The sequence below is a fragment of the Pteronotus mesoamericanus genome, unplaced genomic scaffold (genome assembly GCF_021234165.1).
Source record: "Pteronotus mesoamericanus isolate MK-2021 breed Mesoamerican mustached bat unplaced genomic scaffold, CSHL_Meso_final scaffold_54, whole genome shotgun sequence".
Taxonomy (NCBI): Eukaryota; Metazoa; Chordata; class Mammalia; order Chiroptera; family Mormoopidae; genus Pteronotus; species Pteronotus mesoamericanus.
In genome coordinates this window covers 59,164,457-59,190,840 of record NW_026555321.1, presented here as the reverse complement: position 1 = coordinate 59,190,840, position 26,384 = coordinate 59,164,457, and the positions used below count along the sequence as shown (strand labels likewise).

At 38.4% G+C, this 26,384-nt stretch overlaps 1 protein-coding gene across 3 annotated transcripts in view; it reads left to right on the top strand.

Moving 5' to 3' along the window:
* Positions 1-4,534: 4,534 nt before the first annotated feature.
* Positions 4,535-26,384, top strand: part of RIPK2 (receptor interacting serine/threonine kinase 2) — a 35,620-nt gene continuing 13,770 nt past the window's right edge. For all 3 annotated transcript variants that reach the window (XM_054595795.1, XM_054595796.1, XM_054595794.1), the window contains exons 1-6: positions 4,535-4,961; positions 10,858-11,011; positions 13,344-13,499; positions 20,650-20,807; positions 21,532-21,581; positions 22,358-22,519. In XM_054595795.1, the coding sequence (XP_054451770.1) occupies positions 4,789-4,961; positions 10,858-11,011; positions 13,344-13,499; positions 20,650-20,807; positions 21,532-21,581; positions 22,358-22,519 (853 nt within the window). In that variant the 5' untranslated portion in view covers positions 4,535-4,788. The remainder of the gene's footprint in view (positions 4,962-10,857; positions 11,012-13,343; positions 13,500-20,649; positions 20,808-21,531; positions 21,582-22,357; positions 22,520-26,384) is intronic.

The window sequence follows — 26,384 nt, the reverse complement described above, 5'->3', positions numbered from 1 at the left end:
GATTGAGTGCCAGCCTGCAAACCAAGGGGTTGCAGGTTCAATTCCCAGTCAGGGAACATGCCTGGGTTGCAGGCCAGGTCCTCTTGGGGGGCATATGAAAGGAAACCATAGACTGATGTTTCGCTCCCTTTCTTTCTCCCTCCCTTCCCCCCTCTAAAAATAATTCAATAAAATCTTTTTTAGAAACTATGATTAAGTTCAAAAATTGAACTAGGTCTATGGGTGAAATATGACTACACATTTACTAGATAGCTAAATAGTGGCAATACTAAATGCTGATTAGGATGCAGAGAGATAGAGCCTCTCACATATTGGTGGTTGGAATGTAAAACAACACCGTCATCCTGGAAAACAGTGTGGCAGTCTCTTAAAAAGCTAAACATGTCCTTACCATTTGATCAGCAATTACATTCCTAGGCATTTGTCTCAGAGAAATGAAAACGTATGTCCTCACCAAAACCTGTACATAATTGTTCATAGCAGCTTATTAGTAATAGCTAACACCTGAAAACAATTAAAATGCCCTTCAAACAGTGAACAGTTAAACAGCCTTGGTATACCCATATCCTGGAATACTATTCAGCAATAAAAAAATAATCAACTATTGCTACAAGAATCTAGGTGGATCTCTAGGACATTCTGCTGTGTGAACAAAGCCAACCTCAAACAAATCACACACTTTCGCTAATGTACCATTCTTGAAATGACAAAGTTAATAGAAATGGAAAACAGACCAGGGGTCAGAGATGGGGAGGCGGGTAGGTATGTATGACTGTTAAGGGGTGGGATGAGGTAAATCTCTGTGGGGACAGACTAGTTTCATATCTTGACTGAGGTTCAAGAATCTACAACTGTGACAAAATGACATAGTACAACATACATGCATTGGATAAATGCAAAATTGCTGGTTTTGATATTGTACTGTAATTATGTAAGATGTAACCATTGGAGAAACTGAGTAAAGGATACATGAGACCTCTCTGCATTATCTTTATGACTTCCTGTTATTATCTATTATTATCTCCAAATAACAAAAATTTTAAAAATTGTATCTTGGGTGTTTTAGTTCTCTGGGGCTGCCACAAAAAAAGAACCACAAACTTGGTAGCTCAAACCACAGAAATGTATTATCTACTATTTCTGGAGGCTAGAAGTTCAAAATCAAGATGTTAACAGGGTTGGTTCCTTCCCAAGGTGGTGATAGAGAACCTTTTCCATTCTTTCCTAGCTTCTGGTAGCATTAGGCATCCCTTGGTTTGTAGATGGCTTTTCCCTGTGTCTTCACAATACCTTCCCTTTATGCATGTCTGTCTCTGTCTAAATTTTTCTTTCTTATAAGGACACCACTCATATTGGATTGGTGATCCTAATGACCTCATCTTAACTTGATCAGTTGCAAAGACCCTGTTTCCAAGTACAATCACATTCACAGGTACTGGGGATTAGGACTCCAACATCTTTGGGGGGTACACAATTCAACCCATAATACTGCACCTAAAAGAATAAACTGCACAAGTACAGGAGAGAAAATCTCACTTTTATAAAAGGCAGTTTATATTTAAAAAGAAAAAAGAAGGAAAGAAGTGAGGGAGGGAGGAAGGAATGAAAACGGGCTCTGACAGGTGTGGCTCCATTGGCTGGGCATCGTTCTGCAAAACAAAAGGTCAGCAGCTGGATTGCAGTCAGGAGACATGCCTGGTTGTGGCTTCTATCCCCCAGTCAGATCAAGTATGACCGATATTTCTCTCTCACATAGCGGTTTCTCTCCCTCTTTTTCTCCCTCCCTTCCTCTCTCTCTAAAAATAAATAAATAAAATATTTTTAAGAAAACAAGTTAGCAAACAAAAATTACTAGTTTTAGTTCACCATAGGCTCAACCTAAATTAATAATTTAACAAACTGCTTAAAAAAATAAACACTGTCTTCTAGGCTAATGGACAAACATTCAACTTTAAATTGAAAAATGTTTTAGAAAAGGGTTCTCTCTTTTGATTTTAATATTATCTTTTTAATATTAAAAGGTTGATTTAATATTACCTTTACTAATAATTCTACTGTAACAATATTTACTTTTTCTAATTGACATGTGAAGAATTTAATTTAGTTTAATTATCAAAAAAGTCATTTTATCAATCAATTTTAAAATGACATCGTGTTTAATCTCAGAACTGAACATAATTAGAATGGCCAAATGAGAAATATTGTTCTCACTAAATGCAAAAATATGTATTTCTTTGACTCTTCATAACAATAGCTCCATGTTATCAAACATACCAGGTATTTTTGAGATTGGTTTTTGGGAAAGTTACCTAATATTCCCCAAATGTTAGTTTTCCCATGCAAAACATTCATTATTATGTAATTATAGAGATTTCTGCAGCATTTGTTTTTAAAACTTACTAGATGCTTTTAAACTAAAAATAAAAAAAAGAGTATGAAATGTTTTAAATTCTTGGACTTGTACTTATGTGGCTTATTTTTCAATTTTTCTGTCTTATTTCTAACTGAGGAGATAAGAGATTTCGAGTTACTATTTCCTAAAATAGCACATGAGAAAACAAATCTATGACTGTAGAGGATTTTCAACAGGTGAATTGATTTTAGCCTAATATGCATAATTATCCTTATTTTTTTCTCATTTCCTTGATGTACTTCAGCATAAGTATACATTAAGTTTTTTGTCTTCAACCAGTTAATTATGGGAATTAATTAAACCATATATGATTAATAACATATATTTTTAAAACTGTCTAATGGTGACAACTATTATGAAAAGTAAAGGTTTAAGGTTGCAGTAGATAAACTGAAGACAGTTCTTCCATCCTTCGGTTTCCTCTCACATTGCCCTGGTCCTATATTTTGGATTCCATGTCTTTCTCCTTCTTGATTTACTACCTGGTTTGTTGGAGCACATCCTCTAGCAGTTTTCTTTTTCTTTTTTAAGGTAGATGGACAGGAAGTAAATATTTGCGTTCATGTGTATCTAAAAATGTTTTTATTCTGCCCTAGTACTTGATGGGTGGTTTGACTGACTACAGACTTCTAGGTTAAAGTTACTCTCTTTCAGAGTTTTAAAGACAGTTCACTTCATTGTGCTTTAGCATAAAAGTGTTATTGCTGAGAAATCCAGTGGACTTCTAATTCCCATCTGAAAACTCTTGAAATCCTCTGCATTCCTAGCATCCCGAGCTTCCTAATGGCAAGCTTCAAATAGGTCCTCTCAGTGTGGAGACGCCTGTGCTTCAGGTCAGGAAAAGCGCTCCAATTATTTTTGGGTCATTTCCTGTCGCTTGTTTTCTGCTCTCCTTTTCTGGAAGTCTCTGTTACCTGATGAGGTGAACAAACCTCATAAATGAATTAGTGAATGACTGAGAGAAGAACTGAGTAAATGAATGAGCGAGTACATGAATGAATGACTATAGTAATGAATGAGTGAGTAAATACATGAGTGACAAATGAGTGACAGAGATGAATGAATGAGTGAATGAGTGAATTAATGAGTTTGTGAGTGCATGAATGTGTGGGTAAATGAGTGAGTGAGTGAATAAGTGGAAGAGTGAGGGAATGAGGGGGAGAGTGAATAAGTGAGGGAATGAATGATTGAATGAGTGAGTGAATGAGGGTGTAAGTGAATCAATGAGCATGTGAGAGAAAATTGAATAAAAGCATGAATGAGTGAGAGAGCAAATGAATCAATAAATGAGTGGCTGAATCAATGAATGAATAATTGAAGAATGAATAAGTGAGTGAATGACAAAGAGAATGAATGAGTTTGGGCAGCACTCTAGCCAAGCTCTCACTGAAGACAAAGCACCGAGTGTGGACTATGTGTGAAGCAGAGCGTCTCACTAAGAGTGACAGGAGTTCTAAGGACGGCGCTGCCCTCGCCCACGGCCGGTCACAGGAACCTAACGGGCCGCCGGTGGCCCCCTTGCTTTATGTCGCTGAGGATCCGGTGGTCCGGGTCTGCTAGGTCCACAGGCCGCAGGCCCTGGAGCCTGTTCTGAGACGTAGTCGCCCTACCCAACCCTGCAAACCCGGCACGCGCAGCCCTACCTGGCTAGCGGCGCTTCCTTAGGTGTGCGGTCGCGTCAGTGCGGGGGCCCATCTCCCTCCCGCGAGCGGAGCTGAGGGGACTGTGCCAGGGGCCGAGCAGACTGACAAACCGGCCGGCGGCTGACATCGCGTCCCCAAACCCCGGCCAGGGGACCGAATAGACGTCCAGCTCCTTCACCGCCCGCAACTGTCGCCGGGTCAGCCGCCTCAGGCCTCGACTCTGCTAGGGAGGGGCTTGCGGCTAGAAGACAACGAGCCGGACGGGTCTAGGTAGGAGTAGGGGTGGGAGGAGCCGACAGGGTGGGGCGGGGTTAGGGGAGGGGTGGGGCGGGGTTAGGGGAGGGGTGGGGCGGGTACGGCTGCGACGTGGGCGGGGTGCGAGGAGGAGCTAGCAGAAGTGGGCGGGGCGCACGTTTGGGGAGGAGCCGGCGGGAGAGTGCGGGGTTAGGGGAGAGGTCGAACGGATGGGAGCGTGACGTAGGCGGAGTAGGAGGAAGAGCCGGCGGGTAGGAGCCGGGACAACCAAAGGGGAAGAGGCCCCTCGACGCCGCCGCGGCAGAGCTGCTCGTCTCCTTCGAGACCGCACTCCACTGGTCTCCGGGAAGGGGTTGGGCGGCGCGGACATGGACGCCCTGGAGACTTAGTACCCGTCGGCAGCAGAGGTGCGGCCGGCAGCAGGACGGTGCAGAAGCCGGGAGAAGGCAGCGGGGTGCGGCAGCGCGTCCCGGAACCATGGGTACGGAGCCCATCTGCAGCGCGCTGCCCGCTGTACCCTCGCACAAGCTCGCTGACCTGCGCTTCCTCAGCCGCGGCGCGTCGGGCACCGTGTCGTCCGCGCGCCACGCGGACTGGCGCGTGCAGGTGGCCGTGAAGCACCTGCACATCCACACTCCTCTGCTCGACAGGTAGGCCCTCCGGTACCATCGCGAAGACTGCGGCAGCCTGGACTCGCGGCTCCCTCCGCGCGTCTTGTCCCCGCGGCGGGCGTTTCCCTGGGTCCCCGCCTCGCTCTCCCGACCGTGCTACTCACAGCGCGTTGAGCCTTCAGTGTGACCGGGCCGGGCACTCAGCACGGGACATCATGGGTGTCCCTGTGGTCTCTGGGCCTGGAACATCTGGGCTTGGGGCCATATTGTGTTCTGTGGCTGATCGCGTAGTCACTGAGGCTTATTATCACAAGAGAGCCTGTCGCAGAGGAAATACTGTGCTTTCTGCTAACAGTGACCTGAATCAGAACTTATACAGGACCAGAAACTCGGATAGCCTGGCACATCCTGCACAATTCAGTGGGAACTGTAGTTTCGGTTTCCAGAAAGCACTGCAACCGCGCACGGCCGGCCATGACCCCGCATTGCTCAAGGGTCAGTCACTCTTCCTGTCCATTCTCCTGAGCTCACATCCGTGTCGAGATGGGCCGTGTACCAGTCCTTCGTCAGCTTCAGCCCCTACGTTTCGTAGCTGCCCTGGTGTCAAGGCATGTCTGGCCCAGATCTCAGCAGACTGGCGACGCCCCTAAGGCGGTCCCACCTCGTGAACACCCCAACCCTGGCCTCGTCAACACAAGGCGTGGCCTCTTTACTCTAGGCCTTGAATTCTGTGCAAGTGCTGGGCAAGTCTGGACAGTATGCAACCTACCTCGGTGGTGGCGATGGAATAAACTGTGCAAATACCCTGAAAGCCAGCGCTGAGGGGCCTCTTCTAAAGCTAATTAACCCTCTACTATGGGTATTAATTCAAGTTTTGTGCCTTGTGGGGGCCAAGGAATGAAAAGAGAGTTCCGTTTCTTTACTCATTAATAATTTCCTCATAATCTAAAGTTCTTCGCTAAATTGGTAGGAAATTAATTCTGTCTTTAAAAAAGCCGTAAGACTAGTGAAATAACTCTGGCATCTCCGCATCACATGTTTTTCTCCCACTTGGTTCCTGACATGTGAACATCATCAGTGTTTGCATAGTCTGAGCACAGGGCTGAGCTGTGCAGTTAGGTCACAGGCTATTTCCTCACTTATAAAATGAGAATAATAAATACATGGACTTCTTGAGCTGTGGTTTGGATAATGTTTGCATTGTTCTTCGGGATCACCTGAAAGAAAAATAAGTTTATGTAATGGTTGCTATTTTTATTTTAGGGATTGGTCAGTCCTCCATAACCTGATTTCTACCCCTGAGTGGATATTCCCCAATAATCTCCCAACTACTTATGAGTAGATGGGACTGGCAGGTCGTTCAAACACCTGGTAGACGCCATAACTGTTTTTTTGCTGGTCATTTTTTGGTGATCAGACTACAGAAGCTGTATGTTATTTTTTTATTTTTTTATTTTACTTTTTTATTGTTGTTCAGTTACAGTTGTTCCAATTCCACCTCCTCCACCCCATTGTTTTCCCTGCCCTGTCCAACCCCCTTCTCCCAAAGGCAACCCCCACACCATTGTCCTTGTCCTCGGGTCCTTTATACAAATTACTTGACCTTTCCTCTTCCTTCTCCTATTCTACTCTACCACCCTCCCTCTGGTCACTGTCAGTTTGCTCTTTATTTCCATGTCTCTAGTTCTTTTTTGCTCATTTGTTTGCTGTGTTTGCTTTGTTGATTAGGTTCCACTTATAGGTGAGATCATATGGTATATGTCTTTCACTGCCTGGCTTATTTCACTTAGCTTAATGTTCTCCAGTTCCATCCATGCTGTCGCAAAGGGTAGTCGCTCTTTCTTTCTGCTATATGGTATTCCATTGTGTAAATGTACCATAGTTTTCTGATCCACTCATTTACTGATGGGCACTTAGGTTGTTTCCAGTACTTGGCTATTGTAAATAACACTGCTATGAACATTGGGGTGCATAGGTTCTTTTGGGTTGGTGTTTCAGGATTCTCAGGGTATAATCCCAGCAGTGGAATCATTGGATCTAAAGGCAATTCTATTCTTAGTTTTTTTAGGAAGTTCCATACTATTTTTCCACAGTGGCTATACCAGTCTGCATTCCCACCAGCAATGTTCTAAGGGTTCCCTTTTCTCCACAACCTCCCCAGCACTTGTTGTTTGTTGATTTGTTAATGATAGCCATTCTGACCAGTATGAAGTGGTATCTCATTTGTGGTTTTAATTTGCATCTCTCTGATGGCTACTGATGTTGAATATCCTTTCATATGTCTGTGGGCCCTCTCTATATCCTCCTTTGAGGAGTGTCTGTTCAGGTCCTTTGCCCATTTTTAAAATGGATTGTTTGTCTTCATGGTTTGGAGTCATGTGAGTTCTTTGTATATTTACAAGATCAAACCCTTGCAAATATTTCAAAAATTTATATGGAACCATAAATGACCCCAAAGAGCCTCACCAATTTTGAGAAAGAAGAACAAAGTAAGAAGGATCACAATACCTGTTATCAAACTATATTACAAGGCTACTACAATCAAAACAGTCTAGTACTAGCATAAGAACAGACACATAGATCAGCAAACAGAATAGAGAGCCCAGAAATAAACCAAAGCCTCTACGGTCAATTAATATTTGACAAAGGGGGCAGGAGCACAAAGTGGAGTAAAAATCGCCTCTTCAATAAATGGTGTTGGGAGATCTGGACAGGAATATGAAAAAAAAAAGTGCAACTAGACCACCAACTTACACCATATACCAAAATAAACTCAAGATGGATAAATGACTTAAATATAAGTCGTGACACCATAAAAGTCCTAGAGGAAAACATAGGCAGGAAAATTTCAGATATCCAATGCAGCAATATTTTCACCGATATATCCCCTAGGGCAAAGGTTACTAAGGAAAGGATAAATAAATGGGACTACATCAAATTAAAATGCTTCTGCACAGCTAAAGAAAACATCAGTAAAATGAAAAGGGAACCATCCGTATGGGAAAACACATTTGCCAATGATACCTCGAAAAAGGGTTTGATCTCCAAAATACATTTTTATTTTTAAAAATATAAAAACCTATTTTTAAACTGCTTTGGCTGTTTGTGTTTTCCCACTCACTAAATCTTCCCAGAACCTGACTTGAAGAACCTACTATCATCTCTGATCATGTGCTAGAACGGAAAGAACACAGGCTTTGGAGTCCCACAGTTGCAATTCAAATCTGACTCCAGCCTTGCCACTTATTATTGGCATGACCATTAGAAAATTACAAATTGACCGAAGCCTTGGTGTCCTCATGTATAAAGTGCAGATAATGAACCAAACTCTAGGGGTGATAGTAGCATGATAAGGGTATACAAAGTGGCTGACACATAACAGATCAAAATAGAAAGAGGAATGCCTCATACCCTTAACTGGGAAGAGAAAAGTGTGTAGTAAATACCACTGAGACTTTTCCAGCATGTCCATCTGTCTGTAGTTCTTTCTCAGAGTGTACGTCCTCTGTCTTCCTGCCAGCATGCTACCCAGACTCTCTTGTTGACCTACATCTCTTAATGCAAATACAGAAGTGTTTCAACTTATGGAATATAAGTTTAATTAAAACATGTCTCTCGTCTGGGATATTAAGTGGCTGAAGAACAGGGTGTGTACCCTCTTGTAACTCTAGTTATAAACATATATGATTATTTATTCAGAACATAAATGACTAAGATTTTTTGCTTTAGTTTTGTTTTGTTTTGAAAGCAGGCCTTATCATATGGTCGGGAATGTCTATTGCTTTTCTTATTGCAATAGCCATTTATCCAGAGGTTGGGTGGTTTTAAGACCCAACTAATCACCATCACTTATCTAACAGGCTTCTCCTGGAGACTAAACTATTGCTGCTGCTACCAACACCCATTCATACAGTGAAAACTGATGACATCTTTAATTCCTTTTTTTTTTTTTTAATCCCTGTAGTGAGTCAGTCAGTCACCACAGCCTGGGCATTCTAGTTAGCTGGTATTTTTCTTTCCATTTCCACTGTGACCTTTATAGTTTCAGGCTTTCATTGCTTCACATCTTAACGAGTATTATAGCTAACATCTGACTTTCAAACTCTACCTTTCTGCTGATCCTCCATCCTCCTGCCAAGTGAATCCTAAAAATTTGTTTTGCTCATGGCATTCCTCTGCTTAAAAACCTGCAGTCACAGCTCAGAGACTAGCAAATTAAGTGTAAACACCCTTGTCTGGCTTTAAGGCTCCGAGACCTAGTCCTACCTGTGCTAGTCACCTTCACTTTTACAGCTGTTACATATCCTGACACATATTAGACAGCTTGCCATATTCTAAACATAGCCTTCACTTTAACTTCCTTGAATACATTTGGTGCATATCTATTAAACATCTACTGTGTGCCAGGCACTGTTCCAGGTCCTGGGGATACACAGATGAAAAAGACAAGGTCCCTCTCATCTTGGAGGCCACATCCGTCTTGGACGTCCTTTCTCCAAAGGTTGAGATTCTATCTATCCTTAAAGTGTAATTGGAATCCCACCTCTCTGAAGACTGTGGTGACACTCCGAGGCCAAAGTTTACTCTCTTTTCTTTGGGTTCCCACAGTTCTCTATTTATTCATTTAGTTACTTTTTGTGTGTGTGGCACTAATCACATTCTGCCTTATATTTTAGTGTTTATTTTTGTTTGCTTTTCTTATTCTTTAACTTTATTAATGAATAATTGACAAATATAATTGTGTACAGTCATGTACCACTTAATGACAGGCATACTTTCTAAGAAATGCATTGTTAGGTGATTTTGTCGTTGTGCAAACATCACAAAGGCACTTACACAGACCGGGGTGGTGTAGCCTGCTGGGCTACATGGCACAGCTTATTACTCCTGGGCTACAAGCTGTATAGCATGTTATTGAACAAAATAACACTAGGTTAACACATCATGATGGCTACAATATCATTAAGCCGTAGAAATTTTTCAGCTCCGTTACAATCTTACAGGACCACCACTCTGTGTGGTCCACGGACTGTATATACGACTGTTATTTAAAGTGTGCTTCATGATAATGATAGACACAGACTGTGCAATGATCACCAAATCAAGATAATTAACACATCCAAAGAAGACATACAAAAGGCCAACAAGTATCTGACAAGATGTTCAACATCACTTACTACCAGGAAAATGCAAATCAAAACCACAATGAGTATTTATTTTTCTTAAAAGATTTCTGAGCAGCTTGAAAGCACAGACTGTTTTTTTTTTCATCTCTATGTTCTCCATAATGCTGAGCACAATTTATTCTTAATAAAATTTCACTATTTACTTGTTTTGTATATGAATAAGCAAATGCACCTGGGATCCAGAGTTACCTCAGGCATCTGTTAGAAGCACTTACCTGTTCTCAGTGTTCTTTCCCTGGGTTCCAGAGTATAATTTCTAAGCATTATTAACCCTCATGCAACTATCACCTAGTTATTTAAATTTACAACATGGATGTTTTAATATTCAGGATACTTGGGAAATTTTTACATGGTATATAACCATAAAATTTAATATAACATTCTAATCAAGTATGATCATTTTAATACACTTAATAGTTTAGTTCATACACCAGTCATTCTAATATAGATTTTATAAACTTATCCAGTATGTTTTCTCCCTTTCCTAGAAAAGTACCACAATAACCTAGGTATAGCACTTTTTCTCTTCTGTCAGTAGCTTACAGAAGTTACTTTGGCCTCTAAACAAATCTTACAATATGTAAGGCAGATGTTTTCCCTACTTTAACTATGATGAAACTAAAAGACAGATTAAATTTGCAACAAATCAAAAGCTAATTACTGAAAAAGTCCAGGCTAACTTAATAACATGGGCATGATAATTGTGTGTTTTTCATTACTTTAAAATAATTATGATTTTTTTTCTTTAGTGAAAGAAATGATGTCTTAAGAGAAGCTGAAATTTTACACAAAGCTAGATTTAGTTACATTCTTCCAATTTTGGGAATTTGCAATGAACCTGAATTTTTGGGAATAGTTACTGAGTACATGCCAAATGGATCATTAAATGAACTCCTACATAGGGTAAGTATTGTACACTTTCAGTGGCTATAATTCTATTAATCAAGCTATATAATGCTTTAGTTTTACATATTATCAACTTATTTGGGGATATATAAATGAATTAAAATAAGAATAATGAAAAACAATTGCAGTTGTAAAGTTTCACCATTTACAGCTTTTTTTGTGTTTTTGAAAATTACATGCAATCAGGCTTTGTACTCTAAGGGACCTAGATTATTTTGCTTAGGTTACTATTCCTGAGTTTTACACTGAATTGCAATATCCACATGTATATTTACAGGTAGGCATACCTATGTACAGGTAGGCATAAGAGAGAGAAAAGATAAACTCTGCACACTGTATAGTCCACTGTTAGGCTGGATTTTATTTTATGTTAAAGACAATTTAGGATTCAAACTAAATGTTGATAATACCAGTTCATAAAGTTCTGAATTAATAGACAAAATAAATCTATCTCTGAATACCAAATACATTGGCTTTTCCATAATCAACAATGACATGAGCCATTTACTTATTTTTTCAAGGTACCAGTTACTCTGGCTTTGACTGTAAATCCCATAAATAAACAAATTTGGGGCTCTTCATTCTCAAAATATGTGTTTTCATCTAGTATTATTTGCTTGAGCTGATATCTCCAACCTGCAGTTTCTCTCAATAAGTCTTTTAACACCACTCAGTCCATTTAGCGAGGGTTGGTTTAGTTAAAACTGGATAATAGAAAGTATAAAATCCAACTTTTGGATACTCCTAAATCCTGATAGGTCAATGTTCTGTAAGTGAAAAGAAAGAGTGGGTGCCACTGTCAGCCCCTGGTGGAGTGACTCCCTCTTTGTTTATGATGTGACCATCTAAAACAGGATGGGGTCAAGTAGCTGGTGTCAATGTATGAAATTTGTGTAACCACCACAGCAGTCAAGTTGCAAATATTAATTAAGCACAATTTCTTTTTTTCTTTTTGAAAAGTAAGTGGAAATACTAATGTGTTCTTCCCATACCTCAGCACTCCAGTAGATATTCGGACACCCAAATTTGGAACCCACTAGGAATTCTAGAGCCTCCTACAGGGGGACTACTAACTTCTGGAAGGTATCATGACCAGAAGCCCTCACTTAACACTGTAATGCAGAGAGGACTTCTTCTGGCTTTAAACTACATAATTTTCAGAAAAGTTACTTTTTTACAGATTAATAGATTCAGTTATGCAAGATTCAGTTATTCAAGAAGAAGTAATGTTCAACACGAATATTTGTGTTTCTTTTGGGTTTTTTGTATTGCATTATTAGAGTGGGATTTATCTTGAAGCACCCTCCTCCACCCACACAAAAGATTGTTGAAATTAATCAAAATACAATGTAAACACAAAGTATTTTGACTCACTTCCTGCCAGGTTGATCACTGAACCATAAGCTGATCCATTTGCAGAAAAAAATTCTCAAGAACAGTTTGGAGCTTTCAGTAGAAGTGTGCTTTTTCATATCATTTAGAAAAATGTACCCAGTGGCTGGTGCCTGATGATTCATTTGAGGATCTTCCCAAAATACCTAATTTTTCTGAGTATATTCATTCTCTTGAGCTGCTGCATTAATATTTATGTTCAGAAAACATTTATTTTATGAAAGTTCAAATGGATATCACTTGTAAGTACCAAGAAATATAAAACGTTATTTTTAATGTGTCTGTATTTAATATGCTTTATAAATGAAGATGATCTTTTCTCCATAAAAACAAAACCTAAGGCTAATTTTTCAAGTTGGAATACAAATAAATTATATAATTAAAAGTATGAGATATTAATACTTAATAAATACAATATGGTCATACTTTTTAATTTATGCAACGATTATAATAATACCTTAAATTACAGTTTTATAGTAATAGGAAAATTAAAACATTAGTTTGAGTGAGTGGTTTGGTATGTACTAGAAACAAATTGTGTGTGTGCACGTGTGCACAGGTGCAGACACAAACTACTTGATATAAGCCATAGAACAGGGAGACAGGTGTGGGTATAGACATATGTGTGTAAGTATTATACAGATTAAAAAATAATTGAAACTGTGTCAACTGAAGAAGACTCAATATCATGTAGTTACATTACTAATATAAACCAAAAGGGAATATTAATACTATACAGTTACTATTTTCCCTAAAAAGTGAGGAAAATAAGATACAAGGATGTTAATGTCAAATTGATACTATGTAATAAAAATGAGCATATGTTTCAACCTTAGTTTATGCTGTATTTCCTCATGGAATGTTTAATTTTCCAAGTAGGAATGTAAAGAAATTTGGCCAATGATTTTCATTTTGTTTCTTTCTTGCATATATGAAGAAAACAGAATATCCTGATGTTGCTTGGCCATTGAGATTCCGCATCCTGCATGAAATTGCACTGGGCGTAAATTACCTGCACAATATGAATCCCCCTCTACTTCATCATGACTTGAAGACGCAAAATATCTTATTGGATGATGAATTTCATGTTAAGGTAATTACTTGTTAAGAAGTCTATGTGCATCCTTTGTGATTAATAGCTTTAAAAAGACTATTTCTTTTTCCACCTAACGAATAGAATATCTCTCCCTTTTCCATAGCCCCTAATTTTTATCTTCAGTGCCCCTTCTTCCTGCTGCAATGGCTTAGTTATTCCTAGGCCACAGAGATAGACACAATTACAGTACCAAATACAAAATCATTATGTTTTAGCTGAAATTGTGTCGCAGGGAGCACATGGCATAGGTGCTCCCAGATCTGAGGGTTACTGTCCAAAGCCAGCTGAGGAGGGAGGGGGACTCTGAATTCCACAGAGCCCGTCCCAGGGTTGTCATGGATCGGGGGAATACACACGAGTCACCACCGCAAACACTTCTTTGTTTGCCAGGAAAGGGGACTTGGCTCTTCCCTCTAGTGGGGAAGGCCCCAAGCTCCTTTGTCCAAAGGCTTTTATTGAAAGGGTTATCAGTATGGCTAGGGAATAGGTGATCTAATTACATCAGTATGCTAATGTTTACAGAGAATAGATGATGTTTTGAAGAAAACAAATGGCAAGAACACAGCAATTTACATGGGTCAAAGAGACTTGGAAACATGAGAGTGCCAAAGGGTGTAAGGTTAGGATCTGTGAATAATGCAAATTCCTTCCCAGCATGAGCTGGCTATCATAGCTTTTGAAGAAGAAACAAAACATGCTTTAAAGAATTTTCTTTTAGGCCTGATATTCCCTGGGAACCGCCAGACCCAGTTTAGGACTGTCTCCAGTATTGTTTTGAGCCTGAGTCAGGCCAGGAGAGGGAGCCACCAAGAACAAGGAGACTTCTTTCAGATAGAATGAAGACCCCAGCCATGTCCAAGCCCAGGCAAGGGGTGCAGGTCTTTTTGCTCTTTCTCCATGTCCCCCAAGTCCTTGACCTGCTGCCCATACTGGCTGTGTCTAGCTTAGGTTTTCCCTCCTCTTGAGGAATCTTACCCATCTTTGACTATCAACCATCACAGGACCAAGCAGGGTGCTGTGAGGGAGGCAGGGACTGCACCTCTGCCAGGGGGACAGGTTTCATCTCTTCAATGGCCTATTTTCCAAAGGCCTCCTTGATTATTTCCAGCCTTGGGGCCCTCTTGCCTATCAGTGGGGCTACAGTTCCCGAAACCAGACAGGACATTTCCCAACAAAATTGGGGAGTACACCTTTTTTTTACTTTTATTTTGAAATTATTATAGATTCACAGGAAGTTGCAAAGATAAAACAAAGAGCTTCCATGTACCTTCACTCAGTTTCCTTCAATAGATACATCCTACATAACGATAGTACAATTCAAGACCAAGAATTTGACATTAATACGATGCATGTATGTAGTTCTGTGTCTCTCTATCACCTGTGTAAATCCGTATAATCAACCAATCAAGATACAGCATTACCCGACACCCACACTGCAGAAAGCACTCAGGCCACTCCTTTCAGTCATATCTGCTTCCTACCCTTTACCATCTCTGGCCCCTGGAAACCACTCATCTGTTTTCCATCTCTGTAATTTTGACATTTTGAAAATGCTTTATAAATAGAATCATACAACGTGTGATATCTTGGATTGCCTTTGTTTATTTAACATAGTGCCTTTGAGATCCATCCAAGTTGTTGCTTGCACCATAATTATTGTTATTGCTGAATAGTATTCCACAGTATGGGTATACCCCACTTATTTAACCATTCACCTATTGAGAGACACTTCGGTTATTTCTAGGCTTTGGCAATTATAAAGCTCCCGTGAACAATCCTGTGCAACTCTTTGAATGAACATTAGTCTTAATTCTTCTGGGATAAATGCCTAGCTGTTCAGTCACATGGTAAGGGTATGTTTAGTTTTTTAAGAAACCATCCAACTATTTTCAAGAGTGGCTGTACCATTTTATATTCTGTCAGCAATGTGTGATAGACCCAGCTTTTTCACATCCTCACCAGCATTTGGTATTACCACAACTTTTACTTTAGTTGTTCTAATAAGTGTCTAGTAATATTGCATCATGGTCTTAATTTGCATCTTCCTAATGGCTAATGATGAACACCTTCTCATGTGCTGTGTGTCATCTATATATCCTTTTCAGTGAAATGTCTCAGTATGTCTTAAGCTGTTTCCTAATTGAATTTTGGGTTGGTTTGTTTGTTTTCTTTTTTTACTGTTGGGTTTTGAGAGTGTATTTTCTTGATATGAGTCCTTTACCAGCTATGTAGTTTGCAAATAGTTTTCTCCTGATCCATAGCCTGTTCTTTTCATCCTTTGAACAGGGTCTTTCACAAAGCAAAACTTTTCATTTTGATGAAGTCCAACTTGCCATTTTTTATCTTATGATCATGCTTTTGATGTCATGTCTAAGCACTCTTCATGAAGCCATAGGTATTGAAGGTTTTTTTCTATGTTACCTTCTAAAAGTTTTATAATTTTATGCTTTTGAACTAATTTTTTTTATTTTGAATTAATATCTGTATAAAGTAAAAGATTTAGGTATCTAAAGGCAGTTAATATAGTAGGATTTCAGTTACCCTACATCCAGCTATTGACAGCAAATAAGAGGTAGTTCCTGGAAAATTAATACTATATGTAGCTCGCTTTATTTTTACATATATTTTGCTACATTTTTCACAATAATTTACGTAATTAAAGATCATAAATATCAAAAATGTTCAAAGAAATAAGTAGTTGGGAAGTTGGAACAATAAAAAAATTAGTGCAAAAAAATTGATAAAAATTAAGGGATAAAAATAAACCTTTACTAAAGGCACTTCCTCTTTCTAGAACAAAATGGGAGAGGAGAGGAAAGGGGAGCAAGCTGCTGCCTCAGTATTGCTATAAAGAGAGACTAGTCTATGACATCAGTTATGGAACTTTACAGGTGGAAGTTCCTTAGCAGTCACCTAGTCCCCTGGGTCCTTACTGCAACACTCCCCGGCCTTCCAAGGCAGTTATCCTGTGACAGAGGAGTCTCAACATCCATCTTTGAATGACTGTGACTTTTTCTTATGTGATCAACCAAAACTCCTTCCTTGTTGCTTCTACCCACTGCTCTGTGTAATAAACTGAATCAGTCCAATTCTGCTTCTACAGGACCGCTGTTTTGATAGTTGAGAATGGCTACAGCCTGCCCCTCACACTCTTGTGTTATGGCCTTCTCCTTGCCAAGCACCCCTAGTTCCTTAACCAGTTTCCTTACAACATGGGTTTTAATCCTAGATGCTATCTAGATGAATCTGTGTTTCAATCTCTCTTAAATTTTGATCCTCAGAATTGCACAAAATACTCTAAATGTGGTCTGGCCACTGTAGAATTGAGTGGAATTATCATTTATCCTCTAGTCCTAAATACTTAATAGTTCCTTAATAATTCATCAGCTTTTGGGGAACGGCCACATGACAACACTCAAATTGGGCTTAATGTCAACAGGAAGCCCTGAGATATTCTTTTTTTTTTTTCATATATTGTCGCTTAAGCCACATCTCCTTATCATGTGCTTTGCAGCACACTTTTTGTACATTGGCAGTTTTATCTTGTTAGACCTGAGTGATCACTTTACCCTTTAAGACATTTTTGAATGTTCTTTCTTTATTCCATGGATTGTAAGTTCTTTCCAAGCTTTGTTGTATCATCCTAAAATTTAGTTAGGCATTGTGTGTGTGTGTGTGTGTGTGTGTGTATTTGGGTCATGATATAACTTCAGAGCTCAGGTGAGAGCTGCACTACATGGTGCTAAGAACCCTCAGGTCTGTGTCAATCAGCACTGTTGGAAAATAATCAGTTTGTTCGGAGTACTCCTAAAAGAATTATTATACAGCCCATATTTCCTCATTTTGTCCATAAGAACATTATGAAAGTCCTTGCCTGACTGTTTTCCCAGGCATCTTCAAGGCTCACTCCCTCTCTGTATTCAGCCTCATTTCTAGACGACTATCCCTAGACCACCCAGCCAGTTCATCTCTACCATTGTACCTCAATTTATGCTTCTCCCTACTATTTTCACCATCTGACATAACATTTTAATTAATATGTTTATTGTCCATCTCCCCCAATTGGAATATAAGCTCCATGAAGACATAAACTTAGTCTATCTTATTAACTGCCATATACTCAGCACATGCCATATTCATGCTATTCAATAATCTGTTGAATGAACAAATGAAAGACTTTCAGATCTTCTTCATGTAGCAGATAGGCCTTCTAGGTTTGTAGTCAAGTATGCTATTATTAAAGTACCTCAAAATGTTTTGTAACATACAAACTTTTTACATTTACTCTTCAACAGTAATAATACTGTCAAAAAAGGAAATGAAGTCACTCATTCTTTTACTCAGTGGATATTTGTGGAGCAACTGTGGTATGCTACGCATTGTGTCCAGCACGTCTGACACATCACGTGAAGTCTGAAATTGACTACTGATCTAATATAATTTGTTTTTTATGAATTCTTGCTGGCTCTTTCCTTAATTATTCATAAAGTTCCCTTTTATAAAATTTTCTAAATTTTTAAACCAGGGATTAAGGATAGTCTCTTGCTACTATGTAGATTTGTGAAGTCAATAATATTTTTCATTTTTAAAAATCAGAATGACATTCACTTTTCTCATATGCTCTCCCACAAAGAACATTGAGAGCACCCAGGAGGTATTTGCAAGTTCTCAATAACTTGAAGTATATATAAAATAGCCCAAGGCCTGCACTTTATAAACCTTTCAACCTCCTTAGATTTTACTTTCTGAGTGTTAGGCCAGAGAAAACAGAAGTAAAGTAATGGGCAATCATCCTTTCTCTTCTTCATTGATCAGTAGGGGACCCTTGGTCTTTCTTTGAAATGAATAAAATTTAAAAGAAAGTATTTATATTTCTCTGCTATTCTGTCAGTCCTGTGTGGAAACCAGAATACTTACAGATGGGTCTTCCTAGCTTGTTTATACTTTCAAGATGGACAGTATATGTAAATGAAAGTATTCAGCTATTCTAGTAGAGTGGTAGGATTATGGATGATTTTTTGAGTAGTGCATTTTAATTTCCTCTAATTTTTATCATCTTTTATTAAGAAGATAATTAATGGTTTTATTAAAAAGAAAACCATTAGCTTTGAAATATATTTGAAGGTCTTGTGTAGAAAGGGAAAGTTCCTTTCTGTCTGCATTGATGAATGATGGATTTATTAAGACCCTCAAGAAATCATGGACATATTACTCCCATCACATCCTTCACATCTTCCTTCTGCAAACCCAGGTTTAATGAATTCTGAAAAACCCAGGTTTAATGAATTATGTCTTTCATATATGATATTCTTTGGGACAGAGGAAGAGGAGAAGTGTGGTTCCATGTGGAAGACAAACTAAATTAGTTCATCGAGGGAACCCTGACTAAGACTTCTAGACTGGGTTGGAAAACCCAAAAGATGAGGCTGTTATGTGAAGTAAAAGGAACACATAGGAAGCAGACTCAGACTGTTTTCTCCAACACTTGACCCAAACCGATTCTGAACCCAGTAGTTTACACATCAGGCATCAGATATAAATGAAACCACACCCCTATTCTTTTTTTAGGATTTTCATTCTGACACAAAAATAAACTTAGTTGTCATGGTAATGCTTACTATCCTGGCAGGTATATGCCTGGAATACTGGTTTTGCCTTCAGACAGTGAGGGAGGAATAGACTCTGCAATACCAAGTAGAATTAAGTGGGATGTATGCTCCTTGGAGCACTAATACCACTCAGAGCAACTCAGAGCCTAAAACTTGGCTCTGTGCTTGGTGGTATTGTATGAATAATAGCAACCTTTAGAGACGTTTTCCTGTAACCAAAACATTAACCATACTAATTTAGCTCATTCAATTTTCTCAGTACAACCCCAAGCTATAGAGACTGTCATTACTCTCCGTTTCCAGATGGGTAATCTGAGACACAGAGAAATTTTGAAACTCTCCCAGGTTCACACACCTAGTTAGAGGTAGAATTAGAATAGACTAGAAATCTGAACAGTCTCGGCTCCAGAACCCATGTTCTCAGCATGTGCCTTTGAATTCTGTCCAGTTCAGCACTTTGTATACTGGCACCATGTTCTCTCTCAATCTTTTCTAATTTTTTTTCCTTAGACTAACCCTTTTGTTACAATAATTCATGAAAGATTTATTCAGTCCACCCCCTCCTTTTTTGGAGTGGGGTCATATTTTTTATCTCAAATTCATCTTCACACTAAATAAATGATTTCTTAAAACTAGTGAAAGTGTAAGCATTAAATAGCTGAAAAACACAGGTAGTGTCCTGGATGGAGCTCATTCCACTGTGTTGACTCAGAAATTCTGCACTGTGGAGGTCTAAGTAATTTAAATTAAGTGCCTTCAAAGTTTTTGCATATTCTTGTCCACTAAATATTGTTTCTATTCTTTTATTTCTTCTTCCATTGAGAAAAAGAAAGTAACTTTTAAATATTTAGTTATAAGGTATTATATAACATAGACAAGATTTACAAGCAACATAAAACTATAAAGGACATATAAAAAGCATGGAATGTTTGTCACTGATAATTCTTTAGGTACTTATTATCATGGATGTAAATATTCTTTACATGCTAACTCTACTATTGCCAACAGGTAGGACTCTTTTAAGAGTAGTCATAAATCATATAATAATGAACTATATGATATTGGGGTTCTATTTACTTCAAAATTTAAGGATACTGTATTTAGAGCATTATAAATAAGAGCTTATAAACCTGAGTTGTAACAATACCAGAGACAATCACATGATATATGAGTAGTTTGGCAGTTATGTGAGGTGTAGGAGAACTTGAAATCACATGCTATGAAACTATTTGTCACAAACAATAAAAGGTTCAGTGTATACACTCATTCAGATTATAAGGAAAAAATACTACTTTCATTTTTCAAGAGTCCCCCTTTTGAAATTTATAATCTGTTAAACTTCAAATCAGTATGTATTGCTTCTAGAGTTATTGGGCTCAGCACTATGGAATCCAAGAAACTCATGGAATATATAGAAATGAATCATTAATATATATATAATATTTCCTCTGGTCTCATATTGAATACGTATAAACAAAGGCAATTGATTCTTGGATTTGTTTAAAATCTTTAAATTCCATCACTCTTTTCCCTCACAGATTGCAGACTTTGGTTTGTCAAAATGGCGCATGATGTCCCTGTCACAATCACGAAATAGTAAATCTGCACCAGAAGGAGGGACCATTATCTATATGCCACCTGAAAACTATGAGCCTGGACAAAAATCAAGGGCCAGTGTCAAGCATGACATATACAGGTATAGTGCATTAGTTATGCTCAGAGATAACTTGTCTAAAAAACAAAATTAATCCATCTGAATTTTGAAAGTACGCTTTAAAATGTAATTTTTTATTCTTCTCTCCTAAATGTTGGGAAAATAAAATCAAGCCCACAGTGATTAGTATTTCTAAAGTTAAAGATGCCTTGCTTTAAAGCCACTTTTACATCCTTGAAAACATTTTAAAGTTCATCTTATTATCCTATAAATTTATAATATGATACTCCAGGGTTTTATCATATATGACTTTGATGCTGGTGGGGAGGGGAGACAGGGAGAGTCTGGTTAATCACTTAACACTACTGAAGAAGACAGTACTTAGACCAGAACAAAGTCACTAAATAGGGCTACACAGGACAGCTTTCTTATTGCTCTCTATTTTGTGTGAATAATAAAAATCATATAATTAGAAGCAATAGCTTATCTCGGTGTTTAAGAATAATTACTAAGTTATCCACAAGTTATTTTTGCATATAACTTTTTTATAACAGTAATTTCCAAATTTTTCAATTTAAGGTTAATTCCCTTTCAAAACAAACTGAATATTCATCATCTTGGTTTGAAACGCTTATTCTTTATACAATTCACTACCTTGTCACTTTCAAAAAAGGGTATCTCCACAATCAACTTTGAAATTTGGTATTATATTTTATTAAACATAACTAGTTTAAATGTACTGTTTGTACATTTTTATCTTAAACAGCTATGCAGTTATCACATGGGAAGTCTTATCCAGAAAACAGCCTTTTGAGGGTAAGTGTTCTAGATAACGTCATATGGTGGACCGATGCAGAATTCTCTAAAGTTCATCTTATTTTAAATATGCATACCTTTCATTTTGTAGAAAACACACTATAAAACCTGACAACTTACCATGAATCCACTGTACACTGAAAAATGTACTAGATCCAGGATCAGAAAAAAGTTAGGTTCTAATTCTTATTTAGACAGTAATTAGTTCTATCATCAAGCTACTAAATTTCTTATCTTCATTTTTTCCTCTGTGAAATGAGAATTTTGAATTCCTATTTCTAAGATTCATTCCATCTATAAACCTCTTAATATGAAAATTTATTCAGTGGTTCTGGTACAAAGACAAGTAAACATTAAAGAAGAATTTTTAAATTTTCTGAAAATATTATTTCTTTATTTTGAGGTTATATAAGTCAGCTTGCTGTGCAAAAGACAACCTGAGAATCTCCATAGCTTACAAAATAAATATTTAGTTCTCAGTTACATTGCATATTAGTTGCTGCGGCCCTTCCTGGGTCTAATCAGTTCTACTCATCTTGCCCAAATCCAATCACATGGCCAAGCCCAGTGCCAATGAGGTGATGTTGTAAATTCTGCCATGGAGGCAGACAAGCCTAGCAATGTTTGGGTATACGTATTTCCTTTACAGAAAGGGGGACAATGAATTAGTCCTAAGATTATTAAGATTCCCTCATTTTCACTTGGTTGGTTTTCAAATGCATTTAGCATTTTGGATCAAAAAATATTTATAATGAATGACATATTTGTTTTGACAGAAGTCACCAATCCTTTGCAAATTATGTATAGTGTGTCACAAGGACATCGACCTGACACTAGTGAAGAAAGTCTACCATTTGATATACCTCATCGAGCTCTGATGGTCTCGCTCATAGAAAGTGGATGGGCACAAAACCCAGATGAAAGGCCATCCTTCCTAAGTGAGTACATACTTTCCTCTGGACCTTCTGAGTTACAAAACAGTTATTATATTGAAAGGCCATTCTTCCTAAGTGCGTACATACTTTTCCTCTGGACCTTCTGAATTATAAAATAGTGAATATACTGTGAATAAAATATTCCTTGAAACATAAATTAGATGACAGACTTAAAGATGTTTTTATTCTCTTCACTCTTGTTATTCATAGCATTTATAAAAGGGTAACTGCTTCTAGAGCAGAATTAAGATTCCTAATAGAAAAGAAATCTGATAGGGGTAATGATTCCATTCTTGCATGCAACAAATATTTACTGAACACTTCCCTTGTGCCCTGCCTATGAGGTGATTACTGGGAACAGAGTAGTGGCCAAGACAGCCTAAGTTGCCAAATTCTTGTATCTCATATCCCAGTTGAGAAAGCAGAGGAAAAAATAAATAAATAAACAAACAAACAAGCTATAAATTATGGAAGTCCTATAAACAAATAAGCAAGGTAACAATAGTAACAGGAGTGGAAGGAAACTCCTTTACTTAAGGACAAATGTTTGAAGTGAAATTCACAGCTTGAAAAGGAGACAGCTTTCTACAGCTAACGGCAGGTATTTCAGGCAAAGAAAACAGCCAGGTCAAAGCCTTCAGCTGGAAGAGGAAAGTTTGTATTTGAGAGGAACAAAAGAGGCCTGAGTGGCTGGAATATAGTGAGCTGGAAAGGGAATGATGCAGAGAAGGAAGGAGAGGCTGCTGGTATCATGGAAAGACTAGATATTGGTTCCCAGTACAGTGGAACACCATGGAAGCATGTCTCACAGGGAACGAGCTTAGAAGTCACTCTTGCTGCTGTGTGGAATGGAGGCAGAGACCAGCCAGGGGACTTTCATAATCAACATGGTAATCCTGGGGACAGGAAAATTAGACAGAATTAAGATTACTTCAGGGGAAGAATGGATAATCACCTAAATGCCGACATAGGAGTCAAATTTCATGACCTTGGATTAGGCAGAGTTCTAGGATATGACATCCAATACAAGACCCATGAAAGAATTGATCATTGGACTTCATAGAAACTGAAATTTTTGCATTTCAAAGATGTATTAAAAAATAAAAAGACAAGCCACAGACTGAGAATGTTCATTCCAACTAAACAATGAAATATATTTTCCATTCACTTATGTCCAGGGCTCATCAGTGTTCTATTAAAAAAAATCAAAATTTGCTAAAATAATGGGTTCACATTTTATCTCTTATTTCCCAGAGCTGTGAAGGAGTTTATTACCTCCTTTGTCTCCAGTGCCACTTCCAAATAGTAATTTCCTAACAGTTGTAGCTTTTCTGTAGATCATGCATTAGTCAATATGTACTTCCTCTGCATAACTCCTGGGTTTTCCCTGCTATTCCCTGAAGACTGGGGCGTCTGACCTACTGACTTCTTCACTTGCATTGGTCAGGAATCTGACTACTTGAGAATCCTCCACATACTCTGAAGTTGTCTGTGTGCCTCTCCTCTCTAGTACTATGTCCTGTGAGCACAGTCTGACTTGGTTGACAGTTCCCTGAACTCAGTGTCCCCAGGTTCCACTTTAAGCATGTCCTTCTCCTGACAATCCTGAGGCTCACTGCATCTGTTTCCCATTTCCCAGATCACTGTCCTTTGTTGCCTGATAGCCACTGTCTTGAAAACCACACACATTGTTTTGCACATTTGTCTGGCTTTTTTGGTTGCTTCAGAAGGAGAGTCAATAGATCCCTGTTACTCCATCGTGACCACAGTGGAACTTCCTGGTTTCTCTTTAAATCAGTGGCCTGAACTGGGCATTAAACACTGCTTCTCAAATATATTTACTATTCTGTTCTGATAAACCAATTGTTCTTAAGGTGTGGTGAGGAATTCCTGATTGGCGGAGGCGGGGGGCGGGTCCCTGAGACTCTTGTAGGGGTTCACAAAACCAAAACAGTTTTCAAAATAATAAATACTAGGACTATATTCTCTTTTTACTCCCATCCTCTCAAGAGCATGTAGTGGATTTTTCCAGGGGCTAAATGAGGCATGATGGTATCATTGCTATAATAGATAATACAATGTGTTCTCATATACTCTTATTTTAAATTTCCCCATTTTAATTTCTGATATACTAAATATCGATAAATATGACCCACACATACAAAAGCTATTTGGGTTACTCAATAATTTTGACGAGCCCTGAGTCCTAAAGCCTTCAGAGTTGCTGTCTTAGATGATCATCTTGACATCTTTATGTCTACAAAGTAAAACTCAAAACTTTCCATGCGATGGCTACCAAGGCACAAGAGCCTACTATCGTCTCTTTCTCAGTCTTTTCTCTTCCTCTACTCAATTTCTAACTGCCTGAAAACCACAGAGCCCTACTATGGGTCCTTGACTCCTTGCGATCCATACTCTTCCCAGGTTATGCAGTCCAGACCATGGCTTTAAATAACACCTATGTGTTAGTGCACTTGTTTTGATACCGTGAATACTGGCCTCTCCTTTGAGCAACAAGTTCATATTTTATTGTAATAATAGTAGTAATTATGATTGTTTCTACTTGTTGGCTATTGTGAATAATGTTGCTATGAATGTTCATAGGCCAGCCTTTGTGTGAACATGTTTCATTTCTCTTAGGTAACTACCTATGAGCAGAATTGCTCAGTTGTATGGTAAATTGATCTTCCATTAAAAACAAAACTGCCAAACTATTTTCCACAATGTCTGCATCATGTGCATTTCCACCAGCAATGGATGAGGTTTTCAGTTTCTCTTCACCACTGTCAATACTTGCTACTGCCTGTCTCTTTAATTATAGCTACAAAGGAGGACCCCCAAAAAAAAACAGAATTATCTTCTAGTGTACAGACTTGCCCCACTAGGTGAGTGTTCCAGAAACCCATCTGTATCAGTGTACCAGTTGCCATTGTTGTGAGAGGCTGCATTTGGCTTCAGTGAATATTTTTTGAAGACACATTTGCCCATTTCATGATGGGTGATTTTATGAGTGCACCTGTCCACACTGTGCTGTTTTTAGCCAAAAGCAGTATGACCCCCATGCACCACCCTCCCTCTTCACCCAGTCTCACCCCAAGCAACTTTTTTTTTGTTTCCCTGGATGAAAAAGTCCTCAAAGGGAAATGTTTTGCCAATGTGGAGGAGGTAAAACAAAAAAGCAGCAGAAGCAGTAAAAGGCATCAAAATCAAGGAGTTGCAAAACTATTTTGAGCAGTGGAAAAAAGTCTTGATAGGTATATTGCGTCAAATGGAGAGTACTCTGAAGGTAACTGAAGTTTAAATATGTGAGAATAAATACACAATTTTTTATAAATTCACTCTGGGGTTTTATTGTCCCCCTCTTATATTTTAGTGGGTATGGAACGATACCTCATTGTAGTTTAATTTGCATGTCCTAATGACCGATGATGTTAAACGTACTTTCATGAGTTATTTATCCATTTATCTCCTTCAGTGAAATATAATTGTTTGCCCATTTTTAAATTGGGTTATTTGTCTTAATAACTTGTCCTGAGTTCTTGTGTATGCTAGATATAAGTCCTTTAGCAGATACATGATACGCTAAAATGTTCTCTCAGTTTGTGGCTAGACTTTTCATTTTTATTAAGAGTGTCTTTTGAAGTGTAAAAGTTTTCAACATTTTGAAATTCAATTATTAGGGGTTTTTTTTTTTAATGAATCCTGTTTTTTATGTCATATCTAAGAATTCTTTGCCTAAACAAGGTTATGAAGATTTTCTCTTATATTTAGATGCATGATCCATTTCAGGTTAATTCTGTATGTGGTGTGAGGGTGAGAGTCTTAAGTTTATTTGTTCCCGTGTATCTATCAAACTGTTCTAGTACCA